At 45.6% G+C, this 25,554-nt stretch overlaps 1 protein-coding gene across 1 annotated transcript in view; it reads right to left on the minus strand.

Annotated features, from left to right (window-relative positions):
- The window catches only part of LOC119172551 (putative defense protein 2), a 189,089-nt gene that overhangs the window by 28,976 nt on the left and 134,559 nt on the right, over positions 1-25,554 (minus strand). Inside the window, exon 3 of the mRNA XM_075893903.1 lies at positions 15,271-15,481. Within this exon, the coding sequence (XP_075750018.1) occupies positions 15,271-15,481 (211 nt within the window). The remainder of the gene's footprint in view (positions 1-15,270; positions 15,482-25,554) is intronic.

The raw sequence follows: 25,554 nt of genomic DNA on the forward strand, positions 1-25,554 counted from the left end.
GGCGTACTACTGGCCCGGACTTTCAGCAAGCGTGAAGCAGTACGTTAAAAGCTGTCGTGAATGCCAGCGTCGAAAGTCGCCACCAAGCAAGCCGGCTGGATTACTTCAGCCAATTGATCCACCCCACAAGCCATTTGACCAAGTCGGCATGGACATTCTCGGCCCATTTCCTTTATCGTCCGACGGCAACAAATGGGTCATTGTTGCAACTGACTATTTGACCCGCTATGCTGAGACACAGGCGATACCACGAGCCACGGCTTCTGAGGTAGCACAGTTCTTCATGTGCCACATTGTTCTGCGCCACGGTGCTCCATCTACAGTGATAACCGACAGAGGAACAGCGTTCACTGCACAACTTATTGATGAAGTTTTTCGGCTAAGTAACACTAGGCATCGAACGACGACTGCTTACCATCCGCAGAGCAACGGCTTAACCGAGCGACTAAATAAGACAGTCACAAACATGATCTCCATGTACATCGACGTACAACACAAAACATGGGATCGCATTTTGCCCTATGTGACGTTTGCTTATAACACCGCCGTTCAAGAAACAACCCGATTTACACCGTTTAGCCTTCTCTACGGCCGCGAAGTTCAGACGATGCTGGATGCGATGCTTCCTTATGAAGGCGCTGATCGATTAACAACTGACGCAGAAGAATTTGCAGAGCGTGCCGAGGAAACTCGCCAGCTCGCCCGGCTACACATTGGTCAGCAGCAACAGGTCGATGCACGACGTTACAATAAGCGTCACAATGACGTATCTTACAGTCCGGGAGACCAAGTTTGGGTTTGGACCCCTGTTCGACGCCGTGGCCTCTCCGAAAAGTTGCTCAGCAGATACTTCGGTTCGTATAAAGTATTACGCCGCGTGAGCGACGTAAACTACGAAGTGGTTCCGGACGCTACGTCGTCACGATGGGTACAACGAAAACAACCGACCTCTGACATAGTTCACGTGGTGCGCATGAAGCCCTATTTTGCGCGTTCCTAAAAGACCACTTTTCCTGTGTTTTTTTTTTATTTGTGCTCCGACAATTGCCTCATCATTGGTGAACTTATCGCGTCTAACATTTGATTATTGGTGCTCTTTTTCATTGTTTAACCTACTTTGTTTTGGTTTTTTTTTCAATAACTTTACAGCATCGGGACGATGCTCTTTCTTTTTTTTGTTGAGGAGGAATATTGCCACCTGCTTCTAGTAGTGGGTCGTATGCCAAGGTGAAGGCACACACCACGAAGAAGAAAGAAGTGCGCGTGAACCCCCGCTCTAGAAGAGAAGCCCAACCGACGCGCTTGGTTAGAGCCCTGTTGCTCGGACATCAATAGACCTTGTCGACATCCCCTGGAGCGACGTGCCAATATAGCGTGAATGTTTGGCCTTTTTGTTGGAAGAAATGGCTCACAGGTGATATTCCGAATGCTTTAAAGGGCAATACATGATTTAAACTAGTGGTTTGTTTTTTTACCCAAAAGGCATAATAAAGCTGTTAAGGGTGTAAAGCTTGAACAGATTTTTAGAACTTCTGCGCTTTTACTTACATTCGACCTTTGTACTTCGCAAGGCACCTTCTACACTCGGCGGGAAGGAGTGTGCATTGGCTCGTGTTTATCTCCGGTTATTAGTGACATTCTACTCGCATGGTATGATATAAATCTCATGGTTAACCGTCATCAGAGAAGCAAACGTAAAATATTCGGCTAATTGACAATTTTTTAGTTCCTTATACCGCACCAACCAATCTGACCCTCAGAGAACCACCGGTGAGATATTTTACGTATTTCGGCGTAAGATGAAGGAACTAGAATTAACGTCGAAGCTTAATTCTGACGACAGGCCAGGATTTTTATACCTGGAAATTCTTTTTTTGTTGGACCATGTCTGTTGGCGCACAAGCCCAGCTCAAAGAAACACCTTCTTCTTTTTACGTTCACCTATTCGAAGCTATTCAAGCGAAGCATCGCTTTTTTCTGCCTAAAGGCAGCTCTAACTCGCTCTTGTCACAACCAGATAGAATGCAGTTTTTCGCACCAAGTTCACCGCCTTTAACAAGCAGGATTTTCTGATACCCTGCTAGCTTTCACTGCCGGAACTCTTCTAACGTTACTAAGAGTGCCTGATTAGGGACAAAGCAACAGCCAACTATACAAGCCTCATTCAAGCACGGCTGTTATTCCCTACTCACACGAGATTTTCCAAAGGCTAAAGAAGGTCACTGGCAAAATAGGTCTAAGAGTTGTGTTCTGCGCACACGACAAGCTCGCTGGGCTATGTCGGAGGGCCAACAGCGAAGCACCTAAATAAAAAGCATGCACTAAGAAACACGCTACGCGCTATGTTGAATGTGTTTTAGCAATTGCATAGCAGGTATGGTTTACATTTGGGTTCTGTTACATTGGCCAAACAAGCCGATGCATAAATTATTGGTTGAGAGAGCACGCTTACTCTCTGAAAGGCTCCGTTCCCAGCCACTTCGCGGACCATTGTAAAAAGTGTGGTTTTCAGCCAATTCTTGACAAGTGTGTAATCATGGGCGAAATAAAAATCAGCGCGAGCGCGAGACTAGTGAAGTATTCCACATTCAACAACTTGGTGTTTCTTGTGTTAGCATACCCTCGATATTTCTTTTCGGCCATAAAATTATTTATCTCGGGAGCACTGTCATGACCGGTTATTGATAATGTACGCCGTAAGGCGCATGAGTGTCAATTCTGATTATGTTGCATGGTAATGCACATATTCTATTTCCTATATGTTGCAGATGGTTTACAATGAATTTTGGTTGTTAGTTCAGCGCTCTGTTCTCGTCTCTTCTCCACTCCTATCGTTTCGGCTGTTTAGCTCTTTCTTCGTCTACTCCGCAAATGCTGCCGCAAACGCATCATTTTGAACGGCAGACGATTGTAGCAATAGATTCAGAGACTCCCGTACGCGTGCTCACTTGAGTAAAACGAGTGACGTCACGGCAGCAGTGAGCAAGCCAGAAAATCTTCTAGGGGCATTGGCGGCACGCGTCAAAGCAGCGCTGATAAGAAGAGATAAAATAACGAGCGCGTCGTCAAAGCAGCACGTGGGACATTTTCATCGGTTATGAAAGAAACGATGGGCGTGAAAACGTCAGCGCCGGCAATCTATCGTCATTTCTACAATGCCGCAATCATAAAGAAACACACTATATAAAGAGTGGCCACTGGAGCTTTTTCAGGGCCCAGCAAGAAAGGGTCTGACCAACCGCTAAATGGCGTACTCATCCTCGCTCTTCCTCTTTTGTTAGGACATGTAAGAGCCTCCTCACGAGGACAGTGAATACCCAAGTTTGGCGTCAATTTTTCGCAAAAAAGAAATATTATTAACGTGTGCAATTTTTTCATATGTGCTCTACATCATGTGCCACTGAAGACATTTAATGCGTTACAACAGAAAACAGTAAAGTGTGACTAGAAAGTGATGTCTTTCTGCATTTGTTTTGCACAAAGAGGCACATTCATGTGGTTTAGATGCGCTGTACATGTCTTTCCTTTGTGGACGCATGGTTGTGTAGCGTAGTGGATTCTGCTTCTAGATGCCACCGGTTGGCGCAGACGCATCATGGAAAGCTCGTTCCGTGCAGCGACAGCCGCGGTACAGCGTCTCCCCTGGTTCCAAAGGACTACGGGATTATTCTGACTTAGTTGCCATCAGGTGAAGCGATGCGTCGAGCAGTAGCTCTACACTGCGACGTCAGTGGCCAACCGTATCGCATCGACGACTTCAGGAAACCTCTCAAAGACTTGGCGTCATACAGCAAGTAAGTGGCATTGGAGCATATCAGATGTCACACGTGTGGTTATTGAACATGAAGACCGAGCTAGCAAAGAATGCGCTGACAGACGCAGGCGTTCTTAAAGTTAAAGACTGGGTATGTCTCGTCATTTACCCGACGGGGATAGAGGTTAACATGAAATTGCACTGGCTTGCGTTCGACGTTACAAAAGATGCTATTTCGACGTGCCTTCTATGAATACGGCGACGTCACGGAGTTTACCGATGGATAGTTGAGGATTTCGAAAACGTCGAATCGACAACTCGTGCAATACGCATGCAACTACAAGACGGCGTTTCTGGGGATCAACTGCCCCATCAAGTGCGTATTGGCAGCAGTACAGCACTGGTCGTGGTGCCAGGAAGACCTCCTTTGCGCTTGCGGTGCTGAAGCACGGGGCACATGCGACACGATTGCAAGGTCCCATGGTGCAGCGAATGCCACTCTTTCGGTCATGAGCAGGACGAGTGCAACCGTTTATACGCACGAGCTGCCTTGCGACGACCAGAGACTCAACAGAGTGAACTTCTCATGGATGAGGAGGAATCTGAACAAGTGTCTTTGCCTGCGACACCACAGAAGCAGGTGACAGTGGACGACGCGCCGTTGCTGAACAAAAACAAGCAATTGTCTTCAGCCCTGGACACGAACGCCGGGTGGAAGATGGGAAATCTAGCGGCCCCAACGACGAGCGAACAGAAGCGTCCTACACCTGCGATGCACGCCGCGTCGCAGCTGCAAGCAACGTGCCCGGAAACGCCAGCGTCCCAGGCCAACGCCTTTTTGGCTCCTCTAAACTCGGCTTCACAGTACTCTTTGACGAACGAAACACACGAAAATGAGGATTTGCTTGGTGACCTGGATACCCCAAGGATGGAATCAGAACTGGCGTCTACAAAACGCCGTCGCGACTCAGAGGACGGCACTCAAGTAGACGAAACAGAAGTGAAGTCGGAAGTGCAGTGGAAGGTTGACAGTGGAGGCAAGAAACGAAACGCTGGCTGACAGAGGTCGTCGTCACTCAAACGCGACGATGGCCGCTCAAACTAAAGGTGAACAACACGGATCCACCCTGGACGACGAGAGTCCAATAAGAGAACGTGCAGGGCTCTCAGCTTGGACCCGCTCACCGATCACGTCGCTGAGCGGGTTCGTGGAAGCAGCGACGCTCAACGTACGAGGACTTGCTTCCAAAAAAAAAACTGAGCTATACAGACTAGCCATAGACCAATATCTGCACATTATTGCAGTTCAGGAAACCAAAGTGGAGAGCGTAAACACCACCGAGAGGTTACTGCAACGTTTCACCGGACGCTACACCGCCATTGTCAGTCATGCAGTTGGTATGCCGGCAGGGTGTGTGATTCTTGTGGAGGATAGTTCAAGTGCCACTGTTAAAATGTCACGTCTGATTCATCCGGAAGGTTTCTTGTTTGCGATTTTGCCTTCTTTTTCTCTTATTTGGCGAGTGATTTGATAATATGCACCTCTTAAAGTTGATAAATGGTGTTTGCCATTCGACAAAATTCGTACTAATTGTGATGGTGACCGCTTAGTCGTCCTAATTGGAAAGTTTATTTGTGTGATCACTGCCGATTCTAAAACAAGTACATCCAATTTCAACGACTCAAGCACAGTCGCGTTAACGAATCTAATTTCTGAATTAGACTTTGAGGATGTTGCAGAGTGTACGGGTAAAGGACTAACACTGTATACGCATTTCCAAGGCTCCAGTCATGCGCACCTAGGTAGGGCCTACGATTCACTGGAATTAGTTCCGATTATCAGTGAGTACAATGTCCTCCCTATTTCATTTAGCGATCATTGCTTAGTATCATTTGTAATAGGTAAAAGAAATAGACGTAAACCACTATTTACCTGAGACACGTGGAAGCTAAATTCTAATCTCTTGGAAGGTGAAATACTTATGAACAGTGTTTGAGAGGCGTTGGTAAACATAGACAGTGAAGACAAAAATATGAAGTGAAGTGGAAACAAATTAAAGAGAATGTAAAATTGAAACACTCATGTGCAATAAAACACTCATGTGCAATAAAACATGGAAAGAGTGAAGGAGAAAGAACCCTACGCCTAAATCTGAGAGAACTGCTAGCAGAGGAGAGCAAAACTCCATGCTTATTCATAAATGATGTAGGGTCAGTAAAGTCCAAATAGGAACATACCGATGAAGAGAAGTACCGTGGCGCGCAAATAAGGGCAAGGGCAGAGAAAATGACCGTAGGAGAGACACCGACCAAAAGAATGCTTGGTCTCGAAAAACGAAACGCTCAGTGGAATGCTGTACATCGGATTGAATACATTTGTAACGTTACAAGTGAACAGAGATATATAGAGGATGCTTTCAACGAGTACTACACCTCTTTATTTGATAAATTTAAAGTAACTGTAGAAGAATTCAAGAATCAATTTTTAAAATTAACGCCAAAAGTTGAAGACTGTAGGAAAGACAGCTTTGAAGGTTCTATTTCTGAACCAGAAGTTGCACAAGCAATTATTGCCCTCCATTTGGGAAAGTCCCCAAGATATGATGCGTTAACAGCCGCATTTAATAAGGTATTCAAATACAAACTAGCACCAATCTTAGCAGCGGGTTTCAACGAAGCTTTAGACAAATATTCTGCCACCTTCTTTTCTGCTATCTCATACAATATTCATTCCAAAAACTGAAGACACAGGTAAATTACGTAAAGTGAAATCGTACAGGCCAATCAGTCTATCTAATATCGACTACAAGATTTTGATAAAAGTGCTAGCAGGGAGACTGCAGACAGTTATTAAAAACATTGTAGGCGACCACCAGACATGTGGAATTTAAGGGTGCACTATATTCACAAACGTTCAGAAGACATGAAGTGTATTGGAGTGCTGCGATGCCACAAACAATCACATCGCGATGATCCAGATAGATTTAGAAAAAGCATTTGACCGAGTACCACAGGAAATTTTTTTCTCCGGTTAGATTATGTCGATGTTGGCAAAGTAATGCGAGATACAGTTCGAATGGCATATACTAGATGTAGAACTCGGCTAATCATCAAAAAAGTTATTTGAAAATGAATTAATATCAGACGTTTTGTACGAAAATGCTCCTCTTTGTCTTCCCTTCTATTTTAAATTTATATAGAGTCATTCTGTCAAAAAGTCATGAAAAGTAGGGACATAGTAGAATATAAATTACAAAAAGCTGAAGTACGGGTACTGGCATACGCAGACGATATAGCTGTGTTTTGTAAGGATTATGATAGTATCGCTGAAACTATAAAAATTGTGAACGTTTATTGTAATGCAAGTGGTTGTTTAGTAAACTGGAGCAAGTGCGTAGGTTACTGGCACGGCCAATGGCTTGTGACTCAATTTGTGGCTGCTATTTTATGGACAACTGCTCCAGTATGCTACCTAGGTGTGCCATTAGAATATTGATACACAACAGCCGGCATAGCCTGGCTGCAAGAAAGAGAAAGACGACGTTATTGGCTGGTTGTTGATGAACTGATGCCATCTTGTTCGCCGAGCTCGGTGCATCGTATTTATTTATTAAATAAGTTGCCCGTAACATTATTATTGCAACAGTGAACCATACTGGTGGCGTCAGGCCGTGGAGCTACGAGAAAAAGCTGAACAACTCAATGGTTTCCAGCTATCAATTTTCTCCAAAGCAACCTTTTGTATCGTATCTTTAGTCAGTAAGCTCTGGTATGTCCTCCAGGTATTGCAGTGTTCACGTGTGAATCTACAGAAGCTTAATCGAATATTTGCTGTTTTCTTATGGGGTTCTTCTTGGGAGCGAACTAGGAGAACTAACTTATTCAGACGGGTTCGCTCTGGTGGACTTGGTCTGTGTCATTTGTACCTTCGTCAGTCAGGTAATCGGTTTAACTTTGTTCGAAATAATCGAGACTCATTCATACGTACTGTATACAGCATAGGCTTGGTAGACGGTTGCCAGAATTTGTGGTAGCATCTGGTCCCATGAAAGTTAGAGGTTTCCTAAAAGAACTTGTTGATTCATGTCTTTTTCTAAAAACGCATTTTTCATTGTGTAGTGAATAAGAAAGACGTTGATACCATCAGGTCAGCTATCATCAACACAAGAAAAAGGCACGAGATTGGCGATCAAGCATCGTCATATGGGTCCGCCTGCGTTTCTTTAGAGCTACCACCCGCTTGCTCAGTCCTTCATTAAGCCCCCTTTACATTTGGTGGAGGTTGTGGGTAACTACATCACCTACACCCTGGAACTCCGATCCCGCACCCTGCCGTCGACCATGCAGGTTGACGCTGCCCAACAGACAGCACCTCTCGCGGCCGCTACTTGCCCCGGCCCGGTTCACCAGCGAGACCCCCCAATCTTTTCGGGCGCCGAAGACCAGGACGTCGAGGACGGGCTGTCGTCCTACGAAAAAGTCAGTGGACCAAACAGGTGGGATGACGCTGCTAAGTTGAGCACCGTCCACTTTTACTTGGCTAATGTGGCGAAACTGTGGTACACAAACCACGAATCCGAGTTCGAAAACTGGGCCGCTTTCAAGCAGGCAATATCTTCGGTTTTCGGTCGCCCTGCCATGCGGAAGTTGCGCGCCGAACAACGCCTGCGCTCACGGGCACAAGAACCTGGCGAAACGTTTACCACCAATATCAAAGATATACTCAATCTCTGCAAGCGCGTCGATGCCGCAATGAGCGAAAGTGCCAAGATCCAGCACATTATGAAAGGTGTTGATGACGACGTACTTCAAATGCTCCTTGCGAAGTCTCTTGGCACGGTGTCTGAAGTGGTAACTCTGTGCCAGAACTACGACGAATTGCGATGGCAACGAGCTCTTACCCGTCGTCCATTTCAGCCTAACCAACCACTCGCTGCACTGGACGTCGTACCTGACCACTCCCGCCTTCTAGCACAAATGAAAGACTTTGTGCGTGAGGATGTCGCACGTCGGCCTTCCCTCCTGCCGTTTTGTCAGCGCCAAGAGCTCCTGCAGACACAGCAAGAGCAACCACCGACACCGTTAGCTCCCACGCTCCGACATGCACTTCAGGACCAGATTGCCGAGGCTATGCCAATGCCCTTTCAGCAGCAAGTTGTCGCCGCGCCTCTTACTTATGCTGACGCAGTAAAGAGGCAGCAGCCACATCAGCCGCATGTCACCGCTCCTACTCAGTCTTCCGTCGCATGGGCTCCTCCCCTCGCTACCACAGCCTCGACTCAGCCCTATGCCGCGTGGGCAGCACGCCTCACTGCAAATGCCTGGTGAACGCGCGATAACCGGCCGATCTGTTTTGCGTGCGGCGGCCCTGGCCATATCTCCCGATACTGCCGTTGTCGCGTGCTCACATACACAGACGTCCAACCACGAAGCAACTACATGGACCGACCACCTTTAGGTTATGAAAGTTCGGATCGTCAGTCAAACACGTCTTCCCGTGACTATCCGGCAACTTCGTCTCGTCGCTCACCGTCACCCAATCGACGCTCCTTGTCACCCATGCGTCCTCGACCAGCCCCTCAAAATGAGGGAAACTAGCCGTCACAGTTAAAGGGGCAAGAACTGCGCTATCGAAATGTTCAAGTCCTCGCACCTTGCCGTCAAATATCGGCGAAGTTTTTGTAGATGGCGCCCATGCATATGCTTTTGTGGATACCGGTGCCGCTGTGTCTGTTATAGACGCCAAACTTTGCCGCAAGCTCCGAAAGGTGACCACGCCGCTTGATATGATGTCCTCACGTGCAGATAATGGAGAACCTGTTCGACCTATAGCCGCCTGCACTGCCCGACTCACAATTGCGGAGGACCATTACATTGTTGAGTTTATCATCCTTTCCTGGTGCTCTCATGACATCATACTTGGCTGGGATTTCCTATCGGGTAATTGGGCCGTTATAGATTGTGCCCGTTCCCAACTTGAACTGCTTCCGTTGTTCGAGCAGCCCTACGACCACACTAATCAAGCCGCGCACAAGCTAGTTGTCAAAGAAGACACTGACATTCCACCGACAACAGCTGTTTTGCTCCCTGTGGTCTCCGATGGCATGCGTGATGAAGTAGCATTTTTTGAGTCATCAAGCCTCTTTCTAAGTCGAAAACCACTTCTGCTTCCTTATTCAGCCCTCTCAATTTCTAATGGAGCTAGTGCTCTCTGCCTTAGCAATCCCTTTCCGCATACCATCAAACTGTTTAAAGGCGAGTCTCTTGAATGCGTACAGTCCATTGATAACGGACAAATATTTACCGTGCCACAAGAATCATTCCAAAGTGACCTCGCCGCCGTCAGTGCTCTTAACCACTCTGATCTACAGGCTTCGAAAGTGTTCGATTCGGCGATCACAGACGGACTCACCATCTGAACGATCTGAACTCCTCCAACTGCTGTACCAGTACCGCGAATCTTTCGATGTTGTTAAACCTTTACTTGGCCGCACTTCTACCACTCTACATTACATTGATACCGGCTGCCATGCGCCACTACGACAGCGGCCTTATTGCGTTTCTGCGGCGGAACGCCAAGTTATTACCGAACAGGTGAACGATATGCTGCAACGCGGCGTCATTCAACCTTCACAAAGTCCATAGGCCTCACCTGTAGTGCTCGTTAAAAAAAGGATAGTTCCGTTCGCTTCTGCGTGGATTACCGGCGCCTAAATAAGATCACTCGAAAGGACGTGTATCCTTTACCCAGGATTGACGATGCCCTTGATACTTTACAAGTTGCCGAGTTTTTTTTTTCATCATTAGATTTGCGCTCTGGTACTGGCAGGTCCCCCTTGCAGATGCCGATCGATCAAAAACAGCCTTGGTGACACTGGACGGTCTGTATGAGTTTATTGTCATGCCTTTTGGCCTCTGCAATGCACCTGCCACCTTCGAGCGCATGATAGACTCGGTTCTTCGAGGTTTCAAATGGCAAATCTGTCTCTGCAATCTCGACGAAATTGTCGTCTTTGCGCCAGACTTTAGAACACATCTCGATTGCCTCAACCACGTCCTCACGTGCCTGAAGAATGCTCAGCTCCAACTCAACCTCAAGAAGTGTCACATCGCTGGTCGGCAACTTACGATTCTCGGGCACGTCGTATCAAAGAACGGTATACTTCCAGACCCGGCTAAGTTACGTGCTGTCGCCGACTTCCCCAAACCAAAGAATATGAAGCAGTTACGGAGCTTCGTGGGGTTATGATCCTACTTTCGCCGGTTCTTGCGCAACTTCGCTTCTATCATTGCGCCTTTGACCGAACTTATAGGCAGAACCCCTGATATTTCGTCATGGTCATCTGAGTGTGACCAAGCCTTCTGTACCCTTCGTCGTCTCCTCACTTTGCCACCAATACTGCGTCACTACGATCCTACGGCAGCAACTGAGGTCCACACCGACACCAGTGGTGTCGGCCTCGGTGCGGTTCTCCCGCAACACAAGCCTGGATTCGCCGAGTTTGTCGTCGCCTACGCCAGCAGAACTCTCACCAAGGCTGAATCAAACTACAGCGTCACCGAGAAGGAATGCTTGGCAATCGTTTGGGCGCTTGTCAAGTTCCGCCCATATCTTTACGATCGTGCTTTTGATGTAGTAACGGACCACCACGCATTATGCTGGTTATCTTCGCTTAAGGACCCATCGGGTCGTCTTGCCCGTTGGGCTCTTCGGCTTCAAGAATATGACATTCGCGTTGTATATTGTTCCGGCCACAAGCATACCGATGCTGATGCACTGTCACGATCTCCCCTATCCCCGGCCATTGCATCTATTTCCTCGGACAACACGTTGTCAGCTCTTGACGAGGACACCATCTCTTCTGCACAACGCAAAGACCCATGGATCGCTTCGCTTCTTGACGCGTTTTCCAAGGCACCGACACTTCCAACCACTCGAACCCTGCGCCGCCAGGCTCCGCACTTCAGTATTTGGGATGGCCTTTTGTACCGGCGCAACTATTCAGCAGATGGTAGGAAATGGCTACTAGTCATTCCCCGAACGCTGCGCTCTACCATCTGCGCGTCGTTTTATTCCGACCCGCAATGTGCTCACGCCAGTGTTTTCAAGACCTGCGAGTGCCTACGAAAAAGGTATTACAGGCGCGGAATGTTTACCTTCGTCTGCCAGTTCATTCGCGGCTGCCACGAATGTCAGCGACGGAAAAACCCGCCAGATCCTGCTACAGGTTCATTGCAGCCACTTCCATGCCCAGAGCGCCCATTCGACCATGTAGGAATTGACCTCTACGGACCACTACCATTAACAACGCCAGGCAACCGATGAGCTATCGTGGCAGTGGATCATCTAACACGGTACGCTGAAACTGCTGCTCTCCCCACAGCTGCAGCACAAGACGTTGCAACTTTCATATTCAATCGTTTTGTGCTTCGTCATAGTCCTCCTCGAGAGCTCCTCAGTGACCGAGGGCGTGTTTTCCTCTCCGATGTAATACATGCACTTCTTCAACAGTGCCATATTGTTCACCGGAAGAGTACAGCCTACCACCCACAGACGAACGGCTTGACTGAGTGGTTTAATCGTACTCTGGGGGACATGCTCGCTACGCATGTCGCATCTGATCAAACAAACTGGGACCTCGTTCTCCCATTTGTGACATACGCGTATAGCACCGCTACGCAAGTCACTACCGGGTTTTCCTCATTTTTTCTCCTGTACGGTCGCCAACCATCGCACACCATTGACACTTTACTGCCATACTCGCCGGATCCTTCTGAATGCAAGCCTGTCTCGGAAGCCGCTCGTTACACAGAAGAGTTCCGCAAGCTAGCCAAGCGGCTTACTACATCCAACCAACAGTGCCAGAAGGAGACCCGTGACGACGACCATCTTTCTGCACTAACGTTAGTTCCTGGAGCACTTGTATGGCTTCATGTACCGCCCTGCGCCCCTGGTGTATCACCCAAGCTACTTTCTAATTATCATGGTCCCTACCGCGTGGTCGAGCGTACTTCACCCGTGAACTACGCCATTGAACCCCTCACGCCACCGAGCGACCGTCGTCGGCGTGGCGTGATATCGTTCATGTAAACCGTCTGAAGCCCTACTTTGACCCGCTTGTCCCCACGTGTTAGATTGCCAGGATGGCTTCAACTTTTTTACCGGGGGTAATTGTAGTGAATAAGAAAGACGTTGATACCATCAGGTCAGCTATCATCAACACAAGAAAAAGGCACGATATGGGCGATCAAGCACCGTCATCTGGGTCCGCCTGCGTTCTTTTAGAGCTACCACCCGCTTGCTCAGTCCTTCAATTGGAATACCCCCTTTACAATTGGAATACCTCAGTACGGCTGCGCGTGAAAAGTTATGCAAAAATTCAGTAGAAACCGTTCTTCCTGTTCCCCTATATAGAACATTATATCGTGTAGGCCCAGGCCAAAATGTCTTAAGCCGTGTAAAAAAATGGAGGTATCACCTGGAGCGAAATCCTTTTCATTAAATTGCACACTGGGACCTTGCTCGTGAAAACATGGATGCAAGAAAAAGGCTCATTCGTTCCTTGGGGAGTTGATTGCCTTCTCTGCAGAAAGCCGGAAAGAATTGAACACGTTTTCCTCGACTGCTGGGACGCTGTCTTTTTCTGAGATGTTCTCCAAAGGACTTTGAAAAAGGATCTGCCTCTTGATGCCCATGGCATCAGATTTCTATTAGTATCAAATGAAGAACGAATACATTTTGACCTAGTTATATTACTGGGCCTGCACGGTATATGGAAATCTAGAATGGCGGTGCTCCATGCTGAAGTTAATGCACGTTTGGTTAGGCAATACTTCTTTCAATCTGTCTGTTCGTTTGTGGCATCACAAAAGGTTCAACATGAGGTGCCCGAGTGGCTTCATCAAGTAGAAAGCCTTCTACACATGGAGGAATTTTAAAAATCCTGTTAAATATGACGCTTTTTACCTCTTTTCTTTGTTTCATGTTTCTCCTGTTTGATTTATATTTGTTTTTGAATGTTGTGTGTACACAGGCAATAAAGAATAAAAAGATGTGTAGCGTAGTGGTAAAGACACTCACTTTCGGAGCATAAGGGCACGGGTTCAAATCACAGCGTCAGAAAGAGAAAAATTTTGTTATTTTATTTATGCTGAACACATTGTCGGGTCTGACCAACCACTCGTGGCGCTGAAAGCAGCGCACTAGCTGGGCTGCAGGGCGCTACGAGAGTGTCCGCTCTTTATGTAAGTATGTTTCTCAATGTCGCAATGTTAGCGTGATTGTCCCACTATATTTTGGGCAACACAACATTGCGCCTCCCAGAGGTGCATTCAATGGTGTTAGCCCTTTTTCAGGAAGGTTCTTGCGTTCCACCTGCAGCATTGAAATTTCCACTTTCGAAGGCAAAAATAGTGGACATGCAGAACTCTCGTGCAGATCGTTTTGCTTTTATCAAATATTTTGGATAAATAACAGACAAGTTATCACAAGTGGTTCTCGCATTATGGCGTGAAAGCGGCTGTCAGTGCTGGTACGTCGTGAGCACGGTGAAATTGAATAACAGGCTTCGTAGCGACGAGATGGCATAGCGTTTTCTCGATGCATGTGTGCATAGTGTGCACTATAGTGCTGATTGAAATAATCGTGTGGCTCACTGGTGCTTCGGCGTGGCAACTGCTCTTTGGCGCTCGATATACCCACTGTTCTGCCAATTTTTTCGGTGGTTATTTTGACGTGGCCTAGCAAGGCTAATTGCACCTAGCAATACCAAGGTTTTCCATTTCACGAATGCACTGTTAGTCACAACACGAACATTCAATCATGTCGGTAAGGTTTCAAATATTCTAGGTAACATTAGATTTTATATATTAGGTGTAACTACTCGCTTTGATATTAACTAGAACGTAATCCTGAAGTTGTTTGCAAATGTTCTTCTTGGTCGAGATCAAAGTCTCATATAGACAGTAAAACCCATGTTTCTTATCGCATGTACTAACGTGATCCTTAAACTTCTCTGGCGCATATACATTACTTTTGGTATTTTGAGAAAAGCTATTCTAAGGCGGTCGTTGCTTGCCTGTATCGCATAATACTTATGTAGCATATTAGTATGTTTGGGAGAGGGAATTTGAGAATTTTGTTATAGCCATGACGAAGGCAAATTCATCTGTCACAAAGCCGAGTCGGGGAAATTACCTTTGTTAATGAATTTTTCATTCTTTATAAAACATTGTGTTTCCCAACGAGTGCACAGAAAGGCTGAGCACAGTTGTGTCTTGTATCTTAGCTGCGCTTAGCCTAATACGTATCGCACATTTTGATACACTCGCTGCTTTCGTAAGCCCAATGCTAAAACTGGTCAATTTTGATGTTTACTGTACAAGGCGTTAAATATTAAGCCAATTTATTTCACACGTTTTCGCTAAGCATTTTAATATTTGGAATTGTTGTCGGTCTGTCGGCTCCTATTTGCAGGATTGCTACCAAGCGCGATTATATCAGTCATCGTACTCACACAAACGTAACGGCACCATGGTGGCGTGGCGGCAACCAGAGAAAGGTGACGAGTTTCTTCGGACGACCATCCACGTGTGTTGCGAACCCTGGGCAATCACGCATCGGTTGTTTGTCTCTCGCTCTCAGGAAGGTACCCTTTGCTTCGCCGTCTAAAATGGGCTTGATCAAGAAACCCTTGATTGTAGCCCCAAACCTGGCGGTGAGTTTAACTGAAATGAAAGGAAAGATACGAACAAAGCGAGAAAAATAAATAAACTGATATGGTAAAGCAGTGTCATCACAAAAGAAAGCAAACTGAACATGCAAGAGTCAAAGGGACACAACAGAGAAACAATGAGTCGTTTTATATTGAGAACCTGCACTCTGAAAATTCCAATTGCATAAGGTTCTTTATCATACGTTCATTGTTAGCGAAAAAAAATCAAGATTGTCCGCAACCTTAATTTCCTCCCCAACGTCTTCTAACGTTCTCTTTCATATTCAAATTTCGCACTGTAATCTCCGCCCATGACGTGACGAATTTCCATAATGCATTTTTGTATTTTCGCAATGTTGACTCGAAGAAATCTTCTGAAACTTTGTATGCTAAGCCTGTGGCACCTACAGATTACAACGAACTGAAATATTATCGATTAAAAGCCACGTAGAGCTTAGTAGACGCCTTCAAACTTTAATGTCACAGTGTTTGGCGCGGAAATGTCAAGGTGGCGTTTCCAGCCACAGTTGACTTTCGCAAGTTTTTTTGCTGACCAAGTTTCGTGCCGTAGTAAGTGTGTTGTTTCCGGGAATGTCAAATTGTACTTAACTAACACGCAACAAAACGCTTCGCTCTTTAGTGTTTCTTCAACAAACATTTACAATCTGAATGTATTTTTGCTTCACGAACATTCATTTTTCTTCTTAAACATGAAGCTTGAGCGAGTTGGTAAGGATTCATTCGCCAATTGTGTGCCACATCAACATTAATTTTTTTTTCGCAATGCGTAGGATGAGAATTCAGGCTAAGCCAAGTTGTAATAAGATGCCAGGTCCAAAGTGAGGTGTGGTAGTTAGCTTTTTCCAAAATCAAGGAATCGAATTGTTTGCACAGCGCAAGACACACGATGATATAAAAAAGGATGCAACGCGGGCGCTGACTATGACTAAACTTTATTGGCAAAACGCTCCAAAAACATAAAAAAGCACACATTAGTGTAACGCACAACCTATTGCGTGAAAGTGAGCGTTGTTAAAGTTTTATTTCGCTGACTATTTTTTTGTTCTTTGATTGTGATGGCAAGGGCTTAGAAGCTCCCGTTTACACCACAATATGCCATTTCATAGAGTGTGTGACAACACTGATTCTGGCGAATAGGTTGGCGCATAATGGCTTGTTAAGGCTTTTAGATTTGAGTTTAACAGGAACTTAGGAACAAAACGACTGTTCACGTATGAGTAAGTATAATTTCCAAATCGTGAAAACAGTAGACTTCTACCGCGACATGAGACTTGGTAAGGGAGAAAACCCGCGAAAGGAGAATGCGGGTGAAGAAGTAATTGTGAGACTCCCGAAGCAAGCAATTTTGCATGGTAGAATTTGCAGGCGTCTACTACGTCCAACTTAGCTTCTAGTTGATAAATATGAAACCCGCCGGGGTGGTCTGGTGGCTAAGGTACTTGTATAGTGACCCGCAGGTAGCGGTATCAAATCTTGGTTGCGGCAGCTGCATTTCCGGTGAAGATGAAAAGGTTGTAGGCCCGTGTGCTCAGATAATGAAACCCAGGTGGTCAAAATTTGCCGAGTCCTCCACTACGGCGCCTCTCATAACCATAGGGTGGTTTTGGAACGTTAAACCCCACATATGAATCAATCATTGATAAATATGAAGATCTTTGTCTTCAATGGGTACGCTACACCTTCCACACAAAGCATTAGAAAATTTCATTAGGCCGATGTCAGAAAAATACAAAAGCACATTTCGGAACTTGCTACATCCCGCTATATTTTGGCATATTTAAATCATTAATTTTCTTTGGTATTAAGGAAGACATAATAGTGAAAATATAGTACTAGAGTTCTCAGAGCACCGCTTATCAATCCAAACCAAGTGCTTTTTTTCCTCTTTAGTGTCCTTAAAAAAATTCCCACAGTTCCCCTAAGAAAAAGGAATAAAGATTTTCATACCATACCCTACCCGAACGGGATCGTGAGGAAGTGCGAATGCATGGCGTAGCATTCATAACGGAGTTTAGCACGTGAGAACACAGTGCCAGGAGAATAATGTTTTCTTTTTTTCCTTACACCTCACAGCCAATAGCGTTGCTCACCACAGGGGTGTTTTTTTTTATTTGTCGCGAGAAACGCGGTACGAGTTTGCAGCTCTAGTAGTTAGCTTGTACGGTTGAAAAATACTATGAAGTGAACAAAACAAACAGCGTTCTCGTCCCCACGTAGCCGTTTCACAACGGCGTATCAAACAGCGTATAGCGGAATGGGCACCTCACCGCCATTCCAATGTCATTGCAGGAAAATTAAGATTTGCCGCAATTTCATTCCTTTCAATTCCTCGAAAAGCAAAAACAAACTGGTCCATTCCCACTCTTGGAATGGCGGGGCCGTTCAATTCCATTCTTTCAATTCTTCATTCTAGGAAATTATTCTTGATAGTTTTGTGGGGTTAAGAATGAACAACCACATAAATATAGTGTCATGAGATTCATGAAAAACTCCAAAAGTACGCAAAAATTGTTACCAAGGTCGAGAGATAGTAGCTCGGTGGCACACCTCGTGTAGTAAGACTGCCATAATTTTCATAAGAGCAGTTCTACTGCACATATAGTGTAGTAACAGAGCGCTCTATAATTGCTGGTATTCCATGGAACAGTAAACCACCACTCGAACACCTTGTCCTTTACATAAAATATGAAACAAAAGGTACTGCTCGTCGTCACTCACGCTTACAAAGCGTGCCTCCCTAGCATGGAGGGGGCGATAATTCTGAGTTCACCTGTGCGCAGGTATGCAATGTCACATATCTACGCAAAAGTTATTCACGTCTGACAAGACTAACTGCTTGTGAGATAATGATCAGGCCACGCATAATGTATTCTCCCCTTTGATGTGGGGTAACAATGAGAACAAACGTGCGAGAATGATTTGTTTCTTCCTTCAGTATCTGTTGGGATAATTTATTTGTTTTACGCGTACTTAAGCCGTGGTTCCTCTTTTACGAATTGGCAGATCGTTAACAATTTAACACCATGTCTACCCTTGGCTTTGGCTAACTAAATGTCGACCTAGAGAGAGCGTGCGGTCTTCAACTTAGATAATGTAGTAAGGCCTACATGACTAATTTGAGCATGATATCATAGTAGTAGCCATTGATGGTGTAGAGAAATACTCCCCAACGTCCTCTTTGCTTGGTGATGAGAATAGGGATATAACTGAAGTCGTAGAAAACGAAGTGAAGTTACAAAACAGACGGCAGATCTCACGTAAAGTGGGGCTAGAAGATATGCGATGCAGGAATGAGGAATGTTCAATTGTCAAGTTAAATCAGCGTAAAGTTACGAGGTGGACATCAATTATGCCGTACACGGCTTCCATGTCTCGATTATTTTGTTTGGACATGTCATTTACCGTCGTCGTCTATTTACGTCACGTAATGCCAAAATTGGTGCAAGTGGAGCTGACGAAACGCCCATGAGCGTGCTATGAACGTAGTATGTATTCTTGTTTTACATTACACGCATGCCGTGTATATTTTGTTTAAACATGTCATTTACCTTCGTCGTTTACTCACGACACGTTACACAAAATTGTTATATGCAGACACACCAAAACGGCCACGAGCACGCTATGAACGTAGCATGTAGTCATGTTTCACACAACAGCATATCATGATTATCATGTTTCGTTCCGTCATTTATCTTCCTCTTTCATTCAAGTTTTTCTTTCACATGATACGCATATAGTGATTACCATATTTGGACATGTCATTTACATTAATCGTGCAATGACGTCACTTAATACGAAATTTCTTATGTGTAAAAATGGAGAAACGACTGCTAGCGTGCCATAAGCGTGGAATGTTGTCATGTTCTCACATGACACGCACGACATGTTTATCATGTTTTAACGTGTCATACACCTTCGTCATAAATTCGTGTCACGTACTACAAAAAGTGGTGTATGTCAAGCTAGCGAAACAGCCGCGAGCACATAATGAGTGTGGCATGTAGCCACGTTCTAACATTAAACGCATATCATTAATATAATGTTTATGCCAGCCACATAGCTTAGTCGGTAATTCGCGTCACGTAACACAAAATTCTGTATATGTCAACCTAGCGAAACCGCTGGGAAGACATCATGAGTGTGTCATGTAGTCGTGCTGTTACACAACACGCATTTCTTGATAAAAATGTTTGCACCAGCCACATGCCTTAGTCGGCCATTCACGTCCCGTAATACCACATTTTGTTTATGAGAAGCTCGCAAAACGGCCGTGACCGCATCGTGGGTGTGTCATGTAGTCATGCTGTTCATGATACGCATGTCACGATTACAATATTTGCTCGTGTCGTATACCAACGTTGTCCATTCACGTCACATAATACAAAAAGTTGTATATGTCAATTTAGCGAAATGACCGCCAGCCTATTATGAGGGTGGCATGTAGTCATGTTCTTACATGACAAGCATACCATGACTACAATGTTTGCACGTGTAATTTACCTTTGTCGTAGGTTCGCGTCACGTAATATCAAATTTGGTATATGTGGAGTAAGCAAAACGGCGGCAAGAGCATCATTAGGGTGGCACGTAGTCTTGGTGCTACATTAGCCAAGTTAGCCAAGAAATACTTCGCATTCAAAAGAGATTACGCCCTCCCATTGCTCCAAAGAGGGAGCACTGGCAGTGTGAAATGACAATTGCTTTCGGTTCTAGGTTCAGTAACGTCTGATCTTTTAGGCTTGATGTCCAGAATGCTTCATCTTTCGAACGTGTTCAGCAATTGGGCAAAACTTTTAGCACCAGGCACACGTCGTAACTAAGTGCTTAAGAGTTTATTATAACTGCCTAAGAATGCCTGAGTGCTTGAAATCCACAAGAGGTACAAGTTGAAAAAAGAACTTTATTTTGGTTGTATTCATCAAATTTTTGAACGAAATGTTAAGAGTGAAATGAGCGATTTGCCATTTAGTTTTGGAACCCTAATTGGGACTGGACGGCTACTCTACCGGTTAGTTCTCAAAAAATTTAGATAAGGCAATTGCAGACTGTCCGTAAGTATGTTGTGCTTCACAAGCAAATGCTGCTCAACCATGGGCTGCTGGACGGGGGAGCCTGTGTGGTACTGCATTATGGTAGTGCTTCTCTAGTTACCCGCACACGTGGCGGCGGCGGCGCAGCCACCGGGGAATTCGCCTCCCCGCCCTGGAACAGAGTGATCGGAGGTTTAGTATGGAGTGAGGGCTTTTTTCAGAAATCGTGGAGGTGCCGCCGTGGCCAAGATTAAGGAAGCTTTCCTGCTTCTGGCGGCTTGCGGAAGCAAACCTTTCAAAAGTTTATTCTCTCTTTCTGTTTGTACGGAGCGGGAGCGCACACAGGTCATCGTTTACGAACACGTGCTGCGCTGACCTAGAGACCTCCGCCGAGAGAGTTTTGGGCGCAGGCACTCATGTGTCAGGAAAGGGGTGACAGTATTGCAAAACAGAGGAGGGAGCAACAGTAGGTGAAGTTGAAGTCAACAAAAGCATCGCGCCAGCGTCAATGCACGTCATAACTTAGAGAAGCATTGTTTTTCTAGCGGTCGTAACATTTACCGCGCCTCCACGGCCCGTTATAGCTCTGGTAACTACGCGGATTTTTTCCCGACCTTGACTGCTTTTCCAGACAGTTCCGTCTTGCCATGGTTCGGGCAAGCGCTGAACGAGGCTGATCAGATGTGTCCCAATTTCAGTTTTTTAAAGACGATAGTCTTCCTTGGAGACATATGACAAAACAATTTTGGTGTGCCTGCCTGCCTGCCTGTCTGTCTGATGATATATGGTGTTTTTTGGCACAAGGGCCATTTGTTGGCCAAAGAGCGCCATTTCATCTTACTAAAAATATGGACAATGATTGTGATAAGCGGCTGCATAAGGGCCATAAAATTCCTCGCAATAAGGCGGGTAAGAACATACAAGTAATAAAATGATGACCATGCCGTGAAAGATGTGTGTGGTGTGAATGATGACAAAAGTTGGTAATAATAAGACGATGGTGGATAAGTATGGCATTAGCACAAGTGCCTCACTCGTTCATACCCTTGCGTCCAAGGGCCGTGAGGCAAGTGCTTTAATGAGTAGCCACCGCAGCAAAAACCTCTCTAGAGAGGTCGTGCTACGGTATTCCAGGGTATATGGTATGAAAATTATGAATTTTCTTTAAAAACGCTAATAATGATTTGTGGCTAAAAAGCGGTTCCCTACCGACGAACATTGCAGGGTGTAAAGGTATATGTTGTCGGTAGGATAGTGGGAAGTGGTGTCTTCTTAGAGTGTCTAAATGTTTACATTGAATTAAAACGTGAAGAACGGTTAATGTCTCACCACATTTATCACACAATGGTGGATCACCACCGGATAAAAGATGTGTGTGTGTCGTGTATGTGTGTCCTATCCTGAGTCTTGTTAGTGTTACCTCTGATAGACGTGATTTTGATACTGGTGGCCAATGGCCAAGGTGTGGCTTGATAACGTGTAGTTTGTTTTGTGTGTGTGTATCCCACTTGCTCTGCCAGTAGTCCCTGAGGTTTCGTTTGAGAGACGGCTTAAGATCAAGGGTCGGGATTGATATAGATGTAATGGCGGTGCTCTCATGGACGGATGCTGCGAGCTGATCCGCCCTCACGTTGCCTTGGATCTCACGGTGCCCTGGCACCCAGCACACTACAACATGTTGTTTGTGTGTGTAGAGTGTGCACAAAATGGAGTAAAGTGAGACAAAGACTGGGTTTTTTTGTTTTTTAAGACTGTGCAGAGCCGTTACCACACTGAGGGAGTCTGTATAAATTACTGCTTTTTGTATTTGTAACTGTTTGATGTGTTTAGCTGCCACCAGTATCGCGTAAGCTTCCGCTGTGAAGATACTTGTGCGTGGATGTAGAGGGCCAGCATCCGAAAAGGATGGGCCGACAGCAGCGTAGGACACAGAGGAGTTAGTCTTGGAGGCATCTGTGATGAACTCAGGACGGGTGTACTTGTGTTGAAGTTCCAGAAAGTGTGTTCGGATATGGGCAATAGGTGCATGTTTTGTAACCTTTAGGAAAGACACATCGCAGTCTATAGTCTGCCACTGCCACAATGGCGGGTATGCTACAGGAGCCATTAAACTGTGTTCGAGTGACACTCCAGTGTCCTCAGCTAGACCCTTCAGGCGAACTGAGAAGGGCTGCCTCATTGAAGGCCTATTTTGAAAAAGAATGGAGCTCGCCAAGTCTATAATAGTAGAGTATGAGGGGTGCCTCTTGTCTGCTTTCACCTTAAGGAAATATACAAAGGACATGTAGGTTCTTTGCAGATGAAGCGACCACTCATTTGACTCAACGTAAAGGCTTTCTACGGGGCTGGTGCGAAAAGCACCCGTAGAAAGGCGGATGCCCAAATGGTGCACGGGGTCCAGCATTTTCAAGGCACTTTGAGTGGCAGACTGATAGACAACGGCCCCATAATCTAAGCGGGTACGAATAAGGCTTCTATAGAGGTTCATGAGGCATTGCCTATCACTACCCCACGTAGTACGTGACAACACTTTTATAACATTCATGGCTTTTAAACATTTGGTTTTAAATACTTTATGTGTGGTACGAAGGTCAACTTGTTGTGCAAGATTAAGCCTAGGAATTTATGCTCCGCATTCACAGACAGACGTTGGCCGTTCAGTTCAATGTCGGGTTCTGAGTGCATGCCTCTCTTTCGAGAGAACAAGACACACGTGCTTTTTCCTGGGTTCAGCCGGAATCCGTTTTCCTCTGCCCATTTGGAAACCTTGTTGAAACCTAACTGAACCTGTCGCTCACACATTGCTAGGTTGCATGACTTAAAGCCAAGCTGGACGTCATCGACATATGTGGAGTAGAACATGTTGCGGGGGATGGACAGGTGCAAGGAATTCATTTTTATAATAAAAAGTGTACAACTAAGTACACCACCTTGCCGTACTCCCGTTTCTTGCACAAATATTTGGGAGAGAGTACTGCCCACACGGACGCGGAATTTCCGATTGGACAAGTAACTCTCGATTATGGAAAGCATTCTACCGCGCACACCCAGGTGAGACATGTCTCTTAATATCCCAAAACGCCATGTTGTGTCGTAAGCCTTCTCGATATCGAGAAACACTGAGAGGAAGTATTGTTTGTGGACAAAAGCGTCTCGGATCTGTGCCTCGATACGCACCAGATGGTCGGTGGTGGATCTACCCTCCCGAAACCCACACTGAAATTGGTCGAGCAGATTGTGTGTTTCAAGGAAATGTAAAAGTCGGCGGTTTATCATTTTTTCAAAAAGTTTACAAACGCAGCTGGTTAGTGCAATGGGCCTATAACTTGAAACTGAGGAAGGGTCCTTGCCCTGTTTCAAAATAGGGATAACAATAGCCTCTTTCCAAGAAGCAGGGATGGTACCTGAAAGCCAGATAGCATTGCATAGAGAGAGTAAGGTTTTTCGCGTTTCGAGCAGCAAGTTTTTCAACATTTCATATGTGACACGGTCGTAGCCTGGAGCGGAATTATTGCAAGAGGTTAGTGATGTTTGTAGCTCAGCTAAGTTGAAAGGTTGGTTGTATTCCTCGTAATTTCTGCACTTGGATTCTAGTTTCTGCTTTTCTATCTTTGCTTTGTGTCTTTGGAAAGCTTCAGTGTAGTGTGACGAGCTAGACACCTGCTCGTAGTGTGCACCGAGGAAGTTCGCTTGATCTTCCAGGCTATCACCTTGTGTGTTTACGAGTGGGAGTGAGTGTACTTGTCTTCCTGCTACCCTACGAACCATGTTCCAGACTTTAGCCTCTTGTGTATATGAATTTATCCCCGATAAAAACTTGTGCCAGCTTTCTTTTCTGGCCTGCCGACGCGTTCTCCTGCCTCGAGATTTTATTTTCCTAAAGCTCTCAAGGTTTTCCGCTGTCGGCGAGTTCCGCAGCAACCTCCATGCCCTGTTCTGTTCCTTTCGCGCAATCTGGCACTCAGTGTTCCACCACGGAACGTGTCGTTTGCCGGGCAGTCCATATGTTTGTGGAATGCACTTGGTTGCTGCGTCAGTAAGAAAAGCCGTGAAGTACTGCACAGCTTCATCTATGCCTAACCCGCATATGTCAGTCCAATTTAGATGAGTAAGCTTTTGAAATCGTTGCCAGTTGGCTTTGTTTACCAGCCATTTGGGAACATGTGGAGGACATTCATTTGTTATTGGTGTACTCAAAACTAAAGGGAAATGGTCACTTCCGTATGGATTATTTATAACTTTCCACTGAAGTAATGGTACAAGTGAAGGAGATGCGATACTGAGGTCTATCGAAGAGTAAGTTTTGTTGGCAAGGTTATAGTATGTTGCCTCTTTCCTATTCAACAGACAAGCACCCGATGAAAGGAGGAATTTTTCAATGAGACGACCTCGGGCATCACAGCGAGAGTCACCCCACAGACCAATATGTGCGTTCAGGTCCCCAAGGACCAGATAAGGTACAGGTAGTTCGTCGATTAAAGACTGGAATTGAAGTTTTTCGAGACGGTGGTGCGGAGGTATGTACAAAGAGCAAACAGTGACAAGTTTGTTTAGAATAACTGCTCGGACAGCAACCGCCTCGAGGGAAGTTTGAAGGGGTAATTGTGTGCATGCTATACCTTGACTTACTATAACCGCTACACCACCGGATGGTAGCATGGGATCATCTCTATCCTTTCGGAAGATTATATAGTTACGTAAAAAGTTTGTGTTAGTTCGTTTTAGGTGTGTCTCCTGTACACACAGCACTCTTGGATTGTGTTCATGGAGGAGTTCTTGTAAGTCATCGAGGTTTCGAAGAAGGCCTCGGATGTTCCACTGTAATATTTCTGTCTGCATATTTAAACAAGAGAGATGCTGCTGTGTGTACAAAGAGTATCCTGTGTTGGAGTGAGCTCATTAATTCAGGTGGCAGGACGGTTGTCCGGCCCCGTTATTGGTTTTTTATTTTTCTTGGCGCGCTCCAAGGAGGCGCCCCGCTCTTTTGGTACCAAAGGTTCTTTGGCAGCAGCGGTGGCAGAACCGGCAGATCTAC

Source organism: Rhipicephalus microplus, chromosome 4 (genome assembly GCF_043290135.1).
Source record: "Rhipicephalus microplus isolate Deutch F79 chromosome 4, USDA_Rmic, whole genome shotgun sequence".
In the NCBI taxonomy this organism is placed as follows: domain Eukaryota; kingdom Metazoa; phylum Arthropoda; class Arachnida; order Ixodida; family Ixodidae; genus Rhipicephalus; species Rhipicephalus microplus.